The following is a 19865-nucleotide window of genomic DNA, read 5'->3' on the forward strand; positions in this document are numbered from 1 at the left end:
TGCCACAGAAGGCTGTGGAGTCCATGTCATTGATTGTATTTAAGACAGATAGATAGGTTCTTGACTAGTAAGGGTATTGTGGGTGTCGAGGCGAGGCGGAGAAACATATCAACCATGATTAAATGACAGAGCAGACTCAATGGATTTAATGGCCTAATTCTGATCTTGCATCTTGTGTCTTATGGCCTTATGGATGCTAGAAATCTGAAATAAAAACAGAGTGCTAGAGAAACACAGCAGTTCTGTTCTGACAAAGGATTACTGGACTCAAAACCTTCACCTGTTTTCTGTCTACAAATGTTGCCAGATCTGCTGTGGTTCTCTGTTCTTGTGTATAATGATTTCATTTTGAGACATAGACATAGAGGTGTACAGCACGGAAACAGACCCTTCAGTCCAACTCGTCCATGCCAACCAGATAACCCAACTTAACCTAGTCCCATTTGCCAGCACTTGGCCCAGATCCCTCTAAACCCTTCCTATTCATATACCCATCCAAATCCCTTTTAAATGTTGCAATTGTACCAGCCTCCACCACTTCCTCTGGCAGCTCATTCCATACATGTTCCACCCTCTGCGTGAAAAAGTTGCCCCTTAGATCTCTTTTACATCTTACCCCTCTCACTTTGTCTGTTTATCCTATCCACGCCCTTCATAATTTTATAAACTTCTATAACGTCGCCCTTAGTCTTCGATGCTCCAAGGAAAACAGCCCCAGCCTATTCAACCTCTCTCCTGCTCAAATCCTCCAACCCTGGCAACATTTTTGTAAATCTTTTCTGAACCCTTTCACAACATTTTTCCAATAGGAAGGAGACCAGAATTGCAAGCAATATTCCAAAAGTGGCCTAACCAACATCCTGTACAGCCGCAACATGACCTCCCAACTTCTGTACTCAATGCTCTGACCAATAAAGGAAAGCATACCAAACGCCTTCTTCACTATCCAACCTTCCTGTAACTCTACTTTCAAGGAGTTATGAACCCGCACTTCAAGGTTTCTTTGTTCAGCAACACTCCCTAGTACCTTACCATTAAGTGGATAAGTCCCGCTAAGATTTGCTTTTCCAAAATGCAGCACCTCGCATTTATCTAAATTAAACTCCATCTGCCACTTCTCAGCCCATTGGCCCATCTGATCAAGGTCCCATTGTAATCTGAGGTAACCTTCTTCACTGTCCACTACACCTCCAATTTTGGTGTCATCTGCAAACTTACTAACTAAACTTCCTATGTTCACATCCAAATCATTTATATAAATGACGAAAAGTAGTGGACCCAGCACCGATTCTTATGGCACTCCACTAGTCACAGGCCTCCAGTCTGAAAAGCAACCGTCCACCACCACCCTCTATCTTCTATCTTTGAGCCAGTTCTGTATCTAGATGGCTAGTTCTCTTTGTATTCCATGAGATCAAACCTCGCTCACAATTCTCTCATGGGGAACTTTGTTGAACGCCTTTGTTGAAAGTCTATATAGATCACATCCACCACTCTGCCCTCATAAATCCTCTTTGTTACTTCTTCAAAAAACTCAATCAAGTTTGTGAGACATGATTTCCCATGCGCAAAGCTATGTTTGTTGTGTCCTTCACAAATTACAGAGAATAGACACCACAAAATCTGGCCACTGGATCCAGGCAGTCCATAGTGTAGTTTATATTTCACTCAAGCCTCATTCCATCATTCTGTACATAACTCTATCAGAATGGTTCTCTACCCCTTCAACTAATGTTGAAGTTCAAGGACATGAAGCCAAATTGTTAAACTGAGTAGAAATTAGCTGAGCATAAGCACTGAGAAGTAAAAGCAAAAACAGACAATTTGGTGCCTCCTATCAGCCTACTCCATCATTGAGAGACAAGGGCCGCAAGTGTAATCAGTCAGAAGTTATCCATTCTTGCCCCAGGGTGTACATCTACTAACTTATTTATCAATGTATTTTGTGATAGCTCGTCAACAAATTTTTGGTAAACCTAAATAAATTATATACCTCATTTAATTCTCTATCCATTGAACCAGTGAACTAGAAATTAATTGAGAATTCTTTTGAGCTACTACTATGTGTGTAATATTCTATAAAATATGAATAACAGCACAAATAAGAATGTTCACTGAGAAAATAAAAACAGAAATTAGGTTTAGAAATTCAGAATTAGAAGTATCATCAAAAGGACAGAAACAGCTTTGCTAGGATCAAGGCATTAACCACATTATAACACTAACAGCAGAACTGCTGGCCTTTCAATCTTCAAACTCAATTGATCTTATTTTCGAATGCTGCTTTAAAGAGAGAAAATCCCTTTGAGGTATTAATCATCAAAGCGAATTATTCCAGGGCTGTTTATCTATTAAAACCATGTCAATTATATCGGAATTTTTTTTAACTTTGCCAGAATATTAAGACTATCCAAATCAATGCCTTTATGTTAATATGTAAAACAACATTTTTCAACTGTGCAACAGAGATAAGAAAAATACGCCAAAAAAAATGTAGTTCCGTGAGGTATGGGCTACTGTAGAGGTGGGTCTTTGACAGTAGCCAGAGCTACAAGGGGTTTTCTTCTGGTTTGATCTCAAAGCTGTACAGCACATTTTCATGGTCCTGTGATCCATACTCACTTGCTTTGAAATAAGGGCAGTTAGCTTTACACACCTGTTGTCTATTAGTCGACGCTCCAGATAAAACAATAAGCTTCTTTGTGTATTCAGCAGATCAGAATGTTCAGTTGTAAAACAAGAACTTATTAAAATGGTTCTGAAAGCTTTTGCCATCTTTATAAAATTAGAAACAATGATAAAAGTCGATACGTACAAGGTGAAACATTGTCTCTATTTTTTTACATAAAAGCTGCTTTCAATCTTGTTGAAATGTTACTTTTTTGTAAAGATTTTCAGATTACAAGTAGAGTGCTGGGGATGACTTCTCTGATCATTTTCCAGAGGAATATTTCAGTTTGGACAATGCAGCTGGTATGGCACAGAGTCGGGAAGAGGCAGACTCCTTTCATTTGTGTCCAACATCTGTTTAAACTCAACTCAGTGCACGCACCACAAATGAAACCACAGCAGTAATTTTCTAGACTTTACAGCTCAGCACCATGGCTGGCACTATATAATACTGCCATATTACAGTTGACCACAAAGTTGCTATTTCGATCATGCAACAGTTTATATGGCAATGTGTAATTGAGAAATCAATCCTCTGTACACCACGTTAACTTTAATTTTGGCCTTAGGGGGATTATTTCTTCATTGTAGTATTCACAAGGTCAGTGTTCACAATGACATTGCAAACGTGTTCTTTGTGAATTAATTTAGATTTCTGTTTCCCCATTGTGCACAGAAGAAATTAATCTCTTATGTTGGTTCCAAAGAGGCTCAGTAAAAGTCAAAACCAAACAAGGCAAATGGTCATTTCAGTTAAGGGCTTTCAAAAAGTTCTGTTAAGAATATTGGACTGGTAACAGTCTCTCTTTGGTCCTATTGTGACAAATTAATTTGTTACTGGAACAATTTTGTGTGTGCTCAAGAAGACAGATGTTACACTCTGAAGTTAAGAATAGAGAAACGAACAAAAGCTGCAGCTGTCCGTGTTACTTTAAGATGCTATTAGTGGATCTATACCATCGCAAACAGAGTGAAGGAGGTTCTGCAGATGAATATCATTGTTGGTGAAGAGTGAACCGTTGAAGTTGGGTTGGTTGTGTGCTGCTGCTAGATCGATATCAGTCTCAAGGTTGGGATATCTGGTCAGCATGGACGAGTTGGACCAAAGAGTCTGTTTCCGTGCTGTACATCTCTATGATTTTAAGTGGAGGAGCTGAAATTCCTCTAGATTTTCTTTATAATAATTCTAGTAAATTCTTTTGTGACATGGAGTGCAGACTAGTACAATACTAGAACCGTGGCCTAATCAAGGGTCTATGCAAATTTAATTACATTCCATCCTAATAGGGAATCCTCAAATATGATGCACAGACTAGAAAAGATATATATACACACCTCATAGGCACTTGCAGGTATACTGGAAACATATTCTTATAATATGTTTCAAGTTCCTATTTTTAACTGGTTTTTTGAAAGGGGTTGTTCTTTTATTTGATGACACTGGTGCAGCACAGAAAACTAGTTCATTAGCCATGTCTGTCAGATAGCTGATATAAGAAGCAATACACAATTATTTAATTACAGTCATTTATAATTTGAGTATTGCTGATAAAAGACACATTTAGTTGAAGTTTTTCATCGACATGATCAGGATAATTCACAAGAAAACCAAAATAACAGGGAAATAACTATTTATACTCTGTGAGGGGAAAGTTCTGAATTGTGGCAAATGAACAAAAGCATCAACAGTTAATTTAATATATATGTAAATTAAAGTGAATAACTAGTATAATTGCCTCTTGAGTGATGAATTAATTTAGCTTTAAAGTGTTCATGTTTCAAGTCTTAATATGTTTGTTTATGATTAAAGTTCTGGAGTACAGTCTTCCAGGCCTAGGTGTAATGGGCCTGGAGATGGGAAGTGAAATTAATTAGTTGAGATGGGAGTGGGACAGCATCTTACCAACTCCCTGGCCTTGCCCTAATTAAAAGCTTAAATAAGATTTTCCACCTCGCTACCAATTGAAGCCGTTAACTTTAATTACTTCAGCTCCAGGTGGGACGAGAAAAAGTCAGCCTGTCAGTTGGATTAGTTGTCAGCTTGGGGGAGTTTGTGCTAGCTGAAGTATTGAACCCAGGATAGGTGGGTGACCAGATGGGTGGGACTTCCTGCTCTGGGGTCTTAATGTGCGTATAAGACCAACCATCACCCAATCAGCTGCCTCATGGCTGGAAAGTACATCCATCTTTCGTATCTTAGTAGGCTGTGGATTTCCATCCTAGAAACCCACCTGCTTTTGAACTTAGTCTGAAAACAGGACAATTGTGACCCTAGCTTCATTTCGAAAGCTGAAACTATTCAATCAACTGCATCTGCCACCTTCCCTCTTCTGCTAAGACAGCAGGCTTAATTCTTTAATGTTTCTCCTTGCTATAACCTGGAAATCATAGCTTTCTCGAGCTTCTCTGCAATTGCTCCTCATACCTTCTCTCAGTTAATCTTGAGCATAAGACCCGGCGCTTGCTCATTCAGTCCTTTTCTCACTAAAGACCTGACCTCACAACCTCCACTCCTGTTGTCTATGTTACCTGGCATCATTAACTCTTACACCCTTACTCCCACTCTCCCTCCCTTGAATTTATCTTCATCACTCTCCTCCACAAAATATACAATGCTGGACCCTGCCATTCTGGCAAACTATTACTCCATAAGCAATCCCCCTTTCCCCTCCAAAATCTTTGAATGTGCTATGTCTCCCAAACCTGCTCATTGTTAAACCTCCCCATACCCAATCCTCTCAAGGTCTTTGGATGTTACCAAACCTCTCCTACAAATTAATGTTTGAAATTCCGAACATTTGACTTTCACACTTTTCCAATACAGTCCGTAGTCACAAAATGACATTCTCTGCAATAGTGGTGTGTTGTGTTATTTTACTTTTCTCTCAAAAGTTTCTGGAAAGGTGATGATGCTAGCCCCTCTTTGTTTACCTAAGTATGGAGACTGCCCTTGCTTTATTACACAATTACCTGTATAATCATAGTTAGAATATCTGCAACAATAGCTTTTCTTTCACACCACCTCATCCAGGTTGGAACCCTCCAATGTTACTGTCATTGATATTTTCACATTCCTCATTTGATGATATCCAACTTATAGAGTCATAGAGCTGTGCAGCATGGAAACAGAGCCTTCAGTCCAACTTGTCCATGCCGACCAGACATCCGAAACTAATCTAGTCCCATTTGCCAGCAATTGGTCCATATCCCTCTAAACCTTTCTTATTCATATACCCATCCAGCTGTCTTTTGAATATTGTAATTATACCGGCCTCCACCACTTTCTCTGGCAGCTCATTCCATACCTGCACCACCTTCTGTGTGAAAAAGTTGCCCTTTTGGTCCCTTTTAAATTTTTCCCTTCTCACCCTAAACCTATGCCCTCTAGGTTTGGACTCCCCATTTTATAAATCTCCATAAAGGTCACTCCTCAGCCTCTGACACTTGAGGAAAAACAGCCCCAGTCTATTCAGCTTCTCCCGATAGCTCAAACCTTCCAACCATGACAACAACCTTCTAAATATTTTCTGAATCCTTTCAATTTTCACAACATTCTTCTGATTGGAGGGAGACCAGAATTGCACACAATATTCCAAAAGTGGCCTAACCGATGTCCTATGCAGCTGTAACATGAGCTCCCAACCCCTATACTCAATGCTCTGAACAATAAAGGAAAGCATACCAAATGCCTTCTTCATTACCCTACCTACCTGAGACTCCATTTTCAAAAAACTATGAACCTGTACTCCAAGGTCTCTTTGTTCAGCAACACTCCCCAGGACCTTACTACTAAGTGTATGAGTCCTGCCCTGATTTGCCTTTCCAAAATGCAGCACCTCACATTTATCTAAATTAAATTCCATCGGCCACTCCTTGGTCCTTTGGCCCATCTGACTAAGATCCTGCTGTACTCTGAGGTAACATTCTTTGCTGTCCACTACACCACCAATTTTGGTGTCAAAGACAAACTTATTAACTCTGCCTCCTATGTTCACATCCAAATCATTTATATAAATAACAAAAAGCAGTAGACCTAGCACCGATCCTTGTGGCACACTGCTGGTCACAAACCGTTATCTCCTGCTTTAACAATTTTATCGTGTTGTTGGCCTGTTGATCTAATATTGGATAAGGCAATATTTTTTCCAGCTAATCTTCAGGAACACCAAAATCATCACATTCAATAAATTGAAAGCAGTTGGTTCTGAACAATTGTCTCAGATTAAGTTCAACTGTTGCACTCTTCATTTCTTTTTTAGCTTGAGCTGAACTTTAGACTCCTTAGCTGCTTCTTCATAAATAAATATCTTTTATAACCCATAGCTTTGCCAAGGAGATGCACACAAACATTTTATATTCACCATCTACCACTGAAATTCTTCACCATGTTTAACTCACTTAATAGAATGCATCTCTTACTCCACTATTTGTAAATATCAGCTCATTTTGCTGCCTGGTCCTACCCCACACCAGCTATGCTCACTTATATCCTTAAGCTTACTGTTTTCCATTGATCATACAATATCTCAAATTTATAATTAACATCCTTGTTTCTCAATCACTTCATACCTTCTTCTTTTCCATGTCTGGTTCAGTCATTTTCTTTAGGGAAGAAATCTGTCATACTTATCTGGTCTGGCTAACAATGTGACTCCAGACCCACAGCAATGTGGTTGGCTCTGAGCTTTCCTCTGAAATGGCCCAGTAAATCATTCAACTGAAGGACATTTAGGGATGGGCAATTAATGTGACAGTCAGTAACATCCCATATTCCATAGAAGATTATAAAACTTTGACTCCAAAAACTTTGACTCCACCCCTCCCTCCTGGCCTTTGCCTCAAGAACCTGTCTGCAACTTTACCTCAAAATAAAACAAAGAACTGTGCATGCTGAAAAAAAGACAAAAATTGCTGGAAAAAGATTCAGCAGGACTGTAGCATCTCAGACTCAAAATGTTAGCTTTGCTTTCTCTTCACAAACATGTGCATCTTATCCTTCCTTTTGGCACCCAAGTCTTCAGTATCTAAATCCTTAAGCTTCAAAATTCCTTACCCAAAGGCATCCACACCTCTACTTCATTCTCTCCCTAAAAGCCTTACTTGAACATAAGCCTTTTATTAGGTTCTGGCCATTCCTTCCAGGGGTTTCCTCAAACTTAACATTTGTCCTTTTATTTTTCGTTAACTGCCTCTTCTGAACTGTTTCTGTCTTAAAAACACTATCCAAACATTTGGTTTGGTTGACCTCAACATAGTTTTTTTTCCCAAGTGCATAATAATTCTGCTGATTTATAAGTATTTTGGTTTTCAATCTGTAATAATGAAAAAATGCCTAATAGAGATTAATACAAGTGGGAAAGTGAGAGTTTACAGAAGTTAATTTACATGTATCTATTCATTATTAGTTAATTGTTTACATGGTATCAGGCAGTCCTTTTCATTGAGAGCGCCAACACTAGTACATTTATGGAAGAGAAAGATAAGGCATGGTAAAACAGGGCTGAGTCAGCATGACTTTTTCAAGTGGAGTTCATGCTTGACAAACCTGTTAGAATTTTTTGAGGAGGTAATGAGCAATTAGACAAAGGAGAGAGCCAGTGAATGGTGATCTATTGGATTTCAAGAAAGCCTTTGAAAAGGTGCCACACGGCAAGCTGCTAAATAAGATCAGAGCCTGTGCTGTTAGGGGCATGCAGCTAAAGCAATCTGCTTGGCATGGACCTCTTACTGTTGTGGTAAAATAGCAAGAAGGACAGGATGAGGCCCTTCGTTGGTCACTTAAGAGACTCAATAGATCTGAGGGCAAGTCAGTGTGTCTAATCCTTCCATCATCCTTGTACAACGAGAGACAGGTTGGATTTGGCCAGGAAGGTGACAGGTAGGCCATGCACTCTATTTTACTCATTATCAGCTGCTATATTGTTATGTAGATGTGCTTTAATGCAGGGATATATTGAGAATCTGTCCTTTAATGGTAAATTAACTATTGGATTGTCCAACATTGTGTGTTTGTTCACATGCATTATAATGGAGAACATACTATAAACAGTGAAAATTATCTCAAAATGTCCTGTCAATCTGTACTGTTATCTTTTCTACTGTCATTTAAATGGTGTTGCTGAGTCAAAAAATTTTAGTTTGACTGATACAAGAAAAATCTACATTTGGAAAATAGATGCCTACATTTGATTGATTGAAGAAGACTATGCTTTGAAATTATAACGTAAATCTGGTGTTCTTTACTTCCCACTGAAAACTGTTGTTTAAACAACTGTGACATTATTGATTCTTGTTTAAGTTTCATGTGTTAATGGGCTTAGCCACACACACCCACAGCCGCAATTCTTGTGCATTCCAGTCCGGCTTGCAAATCATATTGTGAACGCAACCCTGCTGTGACAAGGCAAAATAGCATGAGGAGTCACACGTGTGTCGGGTGTGAAGTTGACAAACCACAGAAGTGTGCTGGTCAGATTTTCTCAGGCCCAGAGGAAGATTCAGCTCCTCATAGCAGGCACCCCAATGATTGTCTGGTGTGGGTTGTTCGTGGGTTTGGGAAGGGGTCAGTCGTCAATGTACCCTTTGAAAACTCAATGGAACCATTTCTACCATTACTTTTTCACTCTGTCATCATCTCCAGACCCTGGAGGAGAAAGTGAGGTCTGCAGATGCTGGAGATCAAAGTTGAAATTTTATTGCTGGAACAGCACAGCAGGTCAGGCAGCATCCAGGGAACAGGAGATTCGACGTTTCGGGCACAGGCCCTTCTTTGATTCCTGAAGAAGGGCCTGTGCCCGAAACGTCGAATCTCCTGTTCCCTGGATGCTGCCTGACCTGCTGTGCTGTTCCAGCAATAAAATCTCCAGACCCTGCTCTCATTTAGAGAGTCATGGAGTCATAGTGCCTCCACTCCCCACTATTGTTTAGAATTTGTTTTAAACTACAATCTTCTACCTCAGAGACAGAATGTGAGTACTGAACTAAGGTTTAGCTGGAGTACAGTCATGCAATTTTATTTCGCATAGTGTAAATATTGAAATTAATATCTTAACCCATCTTAAACATCAACAGTGCTCTTCTCTCTCTCTCTCTCTCTCTGTCTCTCAGTTGTCACTCGTTCATTCATTTTTTTTCTCTCTCTCTCTATCTCTCCAAATATCCTTTCAGGTACAAATTTACATTGCTGTTTTTGGCACAACAGACACCATGGAATTAAATTTTATTTTCTTGGACTTTCATTGAGGTTAATCTCACACAGTCACAGATTTTCTTAAAGTATTTGATGCTAGATCTAATTCAAGGGCTTTTTTATGATATTTAGAATAAAGTTGCTATTTGCATTGTAATACTGTCAAAATAGTAATTTGTGTCAGATAACAGCTTAGATTCTGGTTTTATACAGTACTAAAAGCATAAAAATCGGTAATGTCTTTAAAGTTAGAAATATAAAGAGACACAGTTATAAATGCATAAAGATATATTGGGTTTTGCATCATCATCTTTTTTGTCTTAAACTTCAGCTAATTTTTATTGTTGTTGTAGGTGAATACATTGATGATGCAGACCAGTGCCATTCCTGTCATCCCTATTGTGACAAATGTTTTGGCCCAAGCAAAGTTGAGTGCATCACTTGTGTTGTTCCAAGGTGGGTTATCTTGATCTTATTCCCAAGTTCCTACCTCTTTTATTCTGTAGTTGATAAACTATAGTTGTTTCAGTTTAAATGCAAAATATCACAAAGATTAGTCATCTAAGACAAAGACAGAAATGCTGGAAACACTCAATAACTGTGACGAGAGAAGCAAAGTTAATGGGCTGGATTTAATGGTGCCCTGTTCATGAGTTTGAAAACAATGGAGGAATGTAATATTCAGCAGACAGCCTACCTGACAAATGCCACTCCTGCCACCATTTCACTATTCCCAGTAGGAATGGTGTCAGTAGAAGCAATTGGTGCCCACTACTGGATCTCCAACTGACTACTGCTGAGACTGGGAGAAAGTGAGGACTGCAGATGCTGGAGAGTCAGAATCAAAAAATGTGGCACTGCATAAAAGCACAGCAGGTCATGCAGCATCCAAGGAGCAGGAGAATCAATGTTTCCGGTATAAGCCCTACTGCTGAGACTGGTCAGAGCAGGCATCCCAATGGATTGTCTGATGTGGGTTATTCATGGGTTTGGGGAGCAGTCAGTCGTCACTGGACACTTTGAGAACTCAGTGGAACCATTCCTATCACTACATCTTCATTCTCTCATCATCTCCAGAACCTGCTCTCATTTATAGAGTCATGGAGTCATACAACATGGAAGCAGACCATTCAGTCCAATCAGTCCATGCTGACCATAATCCCAAACTAAACTAGTCCCACCTGCCTGCGCTTGGCCCATATATTTCTTATTCATGTAATAACTAAGAAATCTAAAAATAAATTAGAAATAAGCCTGTAATCTCAGGAGCAGCTGCAAAATCCACACTACTCTCAATCCAGCATTTCAGATTTCCATGATATCTTTCCTTACAAGCAGTATGAGATACATTCGTTCTTCCACAAGCTCCCTATCCATAATCTAAGACCCTATACTCTCCTTCCTTCTGAAAAGGCAATTTGTGTGTGCTTCTTTCAGGCCTGGCCTGCTCTACGTCAGAGAGACATTTTATCATTGGTGCCCTGGTCATTAATTGCCCCTTCATATATTGTCTTACAATCACAATTCAGTCTCCCCTACCATAGAGAGACTTGCAATTTGATCAGTTTCCAAGCATCACCCCAAGTTTGCATTTGCTTGTTGCTTTAATTCTCTATCCCACTTCAAGTCTGGCACTCAGTCTCCTACATTGTTCCAAAGAATCACAGAATTGTGGCATGGTGGCATCAAACCGGAGGTGGTGGAAATGCTGGAGATGATCCAATGAGTACAGAGGTGAAAGAGTAAAGTGTTCAGAGAGGAGGGCCTGTATCCCAATCTGTAAGGTAAAAACAATGACTGCAGATGCTGGAAACCAGATTCTGGATTAGTGGTGCTGGAAGAGCACAGCAGTTCAGGCAGCATCCAAGGAGCAGCAAAATCGACGTTTCGGGCAAAAACCCTTCATCAGGAATAAAACCTTTTATTCCTGATGAAGGGCTTTTGCCCAAAACGACGATTTCGCTGCTCCTTGGATGCTGCCTGAACTGCTGTGCTCTTCCAGCACCACTAATCCAGAATCCCAATCTGTAAGTGACAGGAGAAAATTAGACTGTTTGAGTAGGAAATAGAACATTCATGTTCAATGGCAACTTAACCACGCCAGAACATTATCCTCAGTGAGATAAAAGGTAAACAAGTTGGAAACATCATTATTGGATTTAGCATCATCAGAATAGTGCGACAAAAATGGGATTGAAATAAAGTCCTGACAGTAAGTGAGAACGGAGTAAGTGTCTTCAAGATAGATATGGGCATCAACGGTTTATATTATACTGGTAGGCAACATTTCCCCAGAAATTGAGGAAGTCATGGGAAGGAAAACTTAAAATCAGAGCTGGATTATTTGAAGGTGAAGAAAGAGTGGATGCTTATGCCATGCTTCAGTATAAACATCAACACAAAATGTCAGGGAAAAGGGCTGAATAAGACAGGAACAATAATGTTTCCTCAAAAGTATGTGTGGGGTGCATACACATTCCTATAAGAATGCCTTTTATTTGAAGGAAAGGAGAGGAATTAATGGAAAAGTTGATTATTATAAGGACAAGTTCAGCCAGACAGTCGAGGATTGTGTTAAATGTGAATTCAATGGGCTTCCATTCAAGGAAGTTTACACAATGAATTGCTTCTAAACTACATCAGTATCAATGTTTACACACTTAATTAACAAAGCTATCAGGAACTCTTCCTCAAAAGGCAGTGGATGCAGAACTTCTGAATATTTTTAAGGCACAGATAGATAGATTCAAAATAAACAGTGGAGTGAAAGGCTTTTGGGGTGGTCACGAATCTGAATTTGAGTTTACAATCAGATCAGCCGTGAGTTGTTGAATGAAAGAGCCAATAGACCTATTCCTGCTTCTAATTTGTATGCTTGCATTTGTTAATGCGTTTGTTTCCTCCTCAGGCTCTTTGACAATGAACACTGTGTCATGCACTGCCCCCCAGGTAAATTTGGCATGTATGGACAGTGTTACCCATGTCATCACACTTGTAAGGAATGTACAGGAGGTGAACCTACTGACTGCACATCATGTGATAAAGGTAAGACCATAGAAAATGCAAAAATAACTCACTATTAGCCTTTCTTTCCTCACATATACCTATTGTTAACATCAACAGCAACGATACAATGAACAAATAATTTATGGCAGATACATTAGATCAAGAAATTAGTTGTACACGCAACCAAAACTTGGTGGTAAATTATTACTGTATTTCAAATGATTGATTAAAACTATTAGTTTCTCCTTGGGACCAGGGAATCTCATTCTTGCATTCTGCTGATTAATTTAGAATTTGGATGGTCCCTACAGGGTACCTCAGTGCTTACACGGACATGTACAATTACCTCCCATGCAATAAAGATGCACAGCACAGAAGCAGACCCTTTGGTCAAACTCATTCACTCGACTAAATATCCCAAATTAATCTAGTTCCATCTCCTTCTAAACCCTTCCCTTTCATATACTCATCCAGATGCCTTTTAAATTTTGTAGTTGTACCAGCCTCCACTACTTCCTCCAGCAGCTTATACCATACATGCACCATCCTCTCATGAAAAAGTTGTCCCTTAGATACCTCTTAAATCTTTCCCCTCTCACCCTAAACCTATGCCCTCTAGTTTTGGACTCCCTCAACCCTAGAGAAAAAAACCTTGACTATTCACCCTATCCATGCCCCTCATGAACCTCTATAAAGTCACCCCTCAGCCTTCAATGCTCCAGGGAAAATAGCCCCAGCCTCTTCAGCCTCTCTCTATAGCTCAAACCCTCCAACCCTGGCAACATCCTTGTAAATCGTTTCTGAACCCTTTCAAATTTCACAATGTCCTTCCTGTAGCAGGGAGCCCAGAATTGCATGCAGTATTCCAAGGTGATCGAACCAATGTCAGCCGCAACATGACTTTCCAACTCCTATACTCATTGCACTGACCAATAAAGGCAAGCAAATCAAATGTCTTCTTCACTGTCCCATCTACCTGCAACTTCACTTTATGGAACCATGAACCTGATTGATGACCTTTCCCAAATGTTGATTTATTTTACATGGCTTAAAGGAAAGAGTACAAACTTGGAGTGTAACGTATAACTGGTAGTACCCATCATATAAAAAAATTCAATGCATCCATGCTATCACAAACCTCTTTTAGTTGATAGCTTCATCCTAACTGTGAAAATTCCATTGAAATCACAATTGTATGAACAAAAGTTTGTTTCTATAAAGATTTGGACACATTTCCGTGTCATAACATTAAACCATGGTATTTATTTTCCTTTATAGTAAGAGGATTCTGGGTAAGGAAAGAGGATTCTGGTAATCCAAGATGGAGGATGGGTAAAATTGCATCTGTAACAGCTGTTCTTTTTGAGGAAATTTCAGTGTTGGAGCTGATTTCCTTGAATTTTGAAGCAGTAATTACTGCTTTATAAGGTGTAGCATTCTTTTAGAACTTTAAAAAAAGGAGCAAGAGAAACAAAGCAGATATCATGCGGGAGGTGAAAAACAGAGAAGTAAACCTGCACAGCTGTGTGACCCAGCAATGAACCTTCACTGCTGACTGCCTCAGCTGTTTAGTTTCAAATATCTTTGGACATTGGAATTTGTTCTATGAAAAGTAAACAAACAGTGAAATTCACAGCTGACCTTGGAGAAACCTATGTGAGGAGCTCATAGCAGGGGAGCAGCTAAGTGGTTTATTTTTAAAAGTGTAATGTTACTATGTTAGAGTCTGAGTCCTACAGCATGGAGACAGGCCCATTGGCCCAAACTAGTCCATGTTGACCAAAATGTCCATCTACGCTAACTCCAATTCCCTGCACTTGGCCCATATCCTTCTAATTCTTGTATTTGTCCAAATGCCTTTTAAATGGTGTTAATGTATCTGCCTCAACCACTTCCGCTGGAAGCTTATTCCATTTGCATACCACTCTGTGTAAAAAAAGTTGCCCCTCAGAGTTCCCTTTTAGTTTTTTCCCCTCTAACCTTAAACTGATTCCCCAACCCTGGGAAAAAGACTGGAACTAACTTTCCAGAGCAGCCTACCATGTGGAACTTTACCAAAATCCTTACTGATATCTATTTAGACTAAATCTACTACTCTGACCTTATCAACCTTCCTAGTCACGTCATCAAAGAACTCGAACAAGTTTGTGAGACATGGTCTCCCACTCACAAAGCCATGTAGACTACTCCCAATGAAACCCTGTCTTTCCAAATGCATGTACATCTTCTCCATCAGAATTTTCTTAAGTAATATACCCACCACAGATGTTAAGATCTTCTTTGCAGTCCTTCTTGAATAATGGCACAACATTTGCTACCATCCATTCTTCCAGGGCCTCACCCATGGCTAGTGATGATGCAAAAATATCAGCTAGGGCCCCCGCAATTTCTTCTCTAACCTCTTGCAGTATTCTAGGCTCTATCTGGTCAGGACCAGGAGATTTATCCACCTTCATACATTCTAATACATCCAACACCTTCTCTACTGTGCAGTGGACTGTCCCCAAGGAATCACCACTAACTTCCCTAAGTTCCCAAGTCTTCATGTCTTTCTATATGGCAAACACAGGGGAGAAATATTCATTGAAAACCTTGCCCATCTCCTGCGGTTCTACACATACATGTCCACTTTAGTCCCTGTAGGGCCTTATTCTCTCCCTAGTTATTATTTTTCCTGGAAATATACTTAAAGTACCTCTTTGGATTCACCCTAATCTTCTCAGCCAAGGCTATCTCAATCCCCCTATTTGCCTGCCTGATTTCTTTCTTCAGTAAATTCCTGGATTCCCTCTATACCTACAGGGATTCCCTTGATCCCAGTTGCCTGCACCTGAGCCACCCCTCCTTTTTTTTTCTGGTCAAAGCCTCAATATCCCTTGTCATCCAGGGTTCCCTATTCCTGCCAACTTTGCCCATCACTCTCATACGAACATATAGATGTTGAAATCTAGCTATGTATTTTAAAGGCCTCCCACTTGCCAGAGGTCCCTTTGCCTGTAAACAAACTGCTCTAATCAATCCCTGCAAGCTCCTATCGAATTCCATCAAAATTCACCTTGCCCCAATTTAGAACTTGAACCTGTGGACCACTTTTGTCCCTCTCCATAACTATTTTAAAATTAATAGAACTATGGTCACTGGTCCCAAAGTGCTCCCCAGTGTCACCTCCTTTACCTGTCCTGCTCTATTTCCCAAGAGTAGGTTGAGTTTTTCCCAAGTAGCAGCCTCTGTATACTGCTTCAGGAAACCTTCCCTAACGCACTTAACAAATTCCACCCCACCTAAGCCCTTAACACTCTGGCAATCCCAGTGTATGTTAGGAAAATGAAAATCCCCTACTATGACAACTCTATTGTTCCTGCAAGTCTCCCCAATCTCTCTGCATATTTGTTCCTCCAATTCCCATTGACTATTTGAGGCTCTATAGTACAACCCCAATAACATCACTATCCCCTTCTTATTTCTTAGCTCCACTCACAAAGCCTCACGGGATAATCCTTCAGTTATTTCATCTCTGATTACTGCTGTGATACTCACCTTGATTAAAAATGCACTCCCCTCCCCTCCTTCCACCCTCTCGGTCCTGCCTGAAGCACCTGTACCCTGGCACATTCAGCTGCCAGTCTTGTCCCTCCCTTAGCAATGTTTCTGTAATGGCTATAATATCCCAGTCCCACTTACCTATCTATGCCCTGAGTTTATTGGCCTTACTTGTTTGCCCTCTTGCATTGGAACTAATGCAATTTATTTCTTATTTGTAAATCTACAATAGCGTGTAGAGTTGGGTTATTTTTAGATTAAATGTATTATTGAGATCTGTCTCTTGATTAGCCTTTAAAAATATAGGTACTAAGTTAGCCTGGAGTAGTTTTTTTAGTGCAGTAAGACTGGGCTATTTTCTGGATCTGTAGATTGTTAAAGCACAAAGATGGCATTTAGTAGAACAATATGCTCTTCCTGTCAGATGTGAGAGGTTAGGGAGAACTTCAATGTTACTGATGATTAAGTCTGCAGGAAGTGTGTTTGGTTGTGAATCCTAGCTGATTGTATGGATTGGTTATAACAGCAGTTAGAGGCAATGAGGAATTTATAGGAGGTGGTGGAGGGGATGCACATGATGGATGGTAGTTTCAGGAAGGGAGAAAAACCACAGATACAGTCAGGTAGATGGGTTACCTCCATGAAAGGTAAGAGGTAGGCAGATAATGCAGGAGTCTCCTGTGGTCCATTCCCACCTCAAGCAAGTATGCTGTTATGAAAATGTAGGGGTTATGGAGTCTCAGGGGAATGTAACACTGACAACAAAGTTTCTGGCACTGAGACTGGCTTTAATGTAATGAAGGGTAAGTCGGGTTCCAAGTGATCAATTGTGATAGGGCACTCTCTAGTCAAAGACATAGACAGACATTTCTGTGGTCAACAACGAGACATCGGAATGGTGTGTTGCCTTCCTGGTGCCAGGATCAAGGACACGTCAGAGAGAGTGTAGAAAATTCTTAAAGGGGAGAAGGAACAACAGGAGGTCAGTGTACATATTTGATCTAATGACATAGGATGACAAAAGAACGAGGTGCTGAAGAGAGAATACAGGAAATTGGGCAGGAAGCTAAAAGGTAAGTCCTTGAGGGGAGTAGTATCTGGATTAATCCCAGTGTCAAGAGCTAGTGAGGGTAGGAATAGGAGGATAGAGCAGCTGACTGTGTGCTTGAGGAGCTGATGTAGGGGAGAAGGGTTCACATTTTTGGATCATTGGAATCTCTTCTGGGGTAGAAGTGACCTGTATAAAAAAAGATTGATTGCACTTCAATTGGAAGGGGGCAAGGTGGAGAGATTTGCGAGAGCTGTTCATGAGGATTTAACCTATTAAAGTGGGACCCAGTGAGATAGTGAGGAAAGAGATCAGTCTGAGGTTGGTTCAGTTGGGAAAAGGAATGTGTCAAACAGTCAAGGCAGACAGGAACAAAGCAGAGAATGAGGTAGGACTGATAAATTAAACTACATTTATTTCAATTCGAGAGGCCTGGCAGGTAAGGCAGATGAACTCAGAGCATAGTTGGAAAGATGAGACTGGGATATCATAGCAATTACAGAAATGTGACTCAGGGAGGGGCAGAGCTGGCAACTTAATCTTCCAGGGTATAGATGCTATAGAAAGAAAGGGAGGCAAGAGAAGAGGAGGAGTGGCATTTTTGATTAGGGATAACTCTATGGCTGTACTCAGGGAGTTAATTTCTGGGAGTACATTCAGGGAAGTTATTTGGATGGAACTGAGAAATAAGAAAGGGATGATCAGCTTAATGGGATTGTACTATAGAACCCCCCCAATAGTCATAGGATCATAGAGCTGTATAGCTAGAAACAGGCCCTTCAGTCCAACCAAATATCCTAACTTAATCTAGCCCCATTTGCTAGCATTTGGCCCATATCCCTTGAAAACCCTTCCTATTCATTTACATGTATTTGGAAAGACAAGGGCTGATTAAGGATAGTCAATATGGCTTTGTGCACAGGAAATGCTTTTTTTGAAGAAGTAATAAAGAGGATTGATGAAGGCAGAGTGATGGACATGATCTATATGGACTTCAGTAAGGCGTTTGACATGGTGGATTGGTTAGCAAGGTTTGATTACATGGAATAGAGGGAGAACTAGCCATTTGGATATAGGAGAGTCCAAAACTAGGTTTAAGGTGAGAGGGGAAAGATTTAAAAGGGACCTGAGGTGGCAACCTTTTAAGTCAGAGGGTGGTGTGTATATGGAATGAGCTGCCAGAAGAAATGGTGGAGGCTGGAGCAATTACAACATTTAAAAGGCATCTGGATGGGTATATGAATAGAAATAGTTTAGAGGTTTATTGGCCAAATGATGGCAAATGGGAATAGATTACTTTCAGATATCTGATGGACATAGATGAGTTATACCGAAGGGTCTGTTACATACTGTACAGCTCTATGACTGCATTTATCAAACGTGGGTGTCAATAGCTGGCCAACATTGATTATCCATCTCTAACAGTTCTGGAGAAGTTGGTGGTGAGTTGCCTTTTTGAACTAGTGCAGGATGTAAGGACAGCCACAGTGAAATTTTGAAGGGAATGCTAGGCTTTTAATCCAGTGACCATGAAGGACTGGTGATGTAATGCCAATGTAACTGGATGATGTGTGGCTTGGAGAGAAACCTCCGTGTTCCCAAGTATCTGCTGTCTTTGTCCTTCAAAGTAGTAGAGGTTGTGGCTTTGAATGGTGTTCAGAGAAACCTTGTAGTGCATATCTCTGGTACAGTTGAAATCAGCACATAATTAGTGACCAGATATAGCAATTACATGAAAGGCAAAGGTAAAATATAGCTTGTGTGCAGTTCACCACAGGGTTTGATGTCAAACTGTACTGTTTAGCTCCAGATGAGGACAGATAGATTGGCACACAAGAAAAAATTGCATGGGCTTGCTGAGCTCATTAACTGCCCTGTCAGAATGCTCCAGTCCCTTTGCCATCCTTACAAAGGTGTAGCAACACTCTCTAGCCAATGTACCAAAACATCTTCAAAAATATTCCTGAAGACATTCAGTGATTTTCTAATAGAAAAATGTTCCAAACAATCTTAATTATTTGCTTATGTTATATACATTGATTTAACATGCTGACTATCAACGTGACTGCTTTTCCAACTAATTGTTGACTGAATGGACAAAGGAGATGGAGACCTCTTATACTATAGCATCACATGTTCTCCTTGATCTAGTTGCCTGAAAAACATGTTATCTTTCTAAGACTTGCAAAATTAGACAACAGCCGTGACTTGCATTGTCCAATTTTGCTATACTGCTGGTTAGGCAAAGTAATGTCAGGGTAGTATGGTTTCCACATGTTTGTGCACATGTAAGGGATGCAACAGCATATCCCTGCAAATTAACGGAAACCTGTGCAGTTCTGTTAAAAGTTACAATAAATCATTTTGCACCCTGTGTGTGATTACTGATGAGTCATTTGAAAAGACATGTTA

The 19865-nt window shown here is 40.1% G+C and overlaps 1 protein-coding gene across 2 annotated transcripts in view; it reads left to right on the plus strand.

Annotated features, from left to right (window-relative positions):
• Positions 1-19865, plus strand: part of pcsk5b (proprotein convertase subtilisin/kexin type 5b) — a 363949-nt gene that overhangs the window by 269781 nt on the left and 74303 nt on the right. For both annotated transcript variants that reach the window (XM_043712341.1, XM_043712351.1), the window contains exons 21-22: positions 10213-10315; positions 12768-12904. In XM_043712341.1, coding sequence (XP_043568276.1) covers positions 10213-10315; positions 12768-12904 — 240 coding nt within the window. The remainder of the gene's footprint in view (positions 1-10212; positions 10316-12767; positions 12905-19865) is intronic.

This window comes from Chiloscyllium plagiosum, chromosome 2 (assembly GCF_004010195.1).
Source record: "Chiloscyllium plagiosum isolate BGI_BamShark_2017 chromosome 2, ASM401019v2, whole genome shotgun sequence".
In the NCBI taxonomy this organism is placed as follows: Eukaryota; Metazoa; Chordata; class Chondrichthyes; order Orectolobiformes; family Hemiscylliidae; genus Chiloscyllium; species Chiloscyllium plagiosum.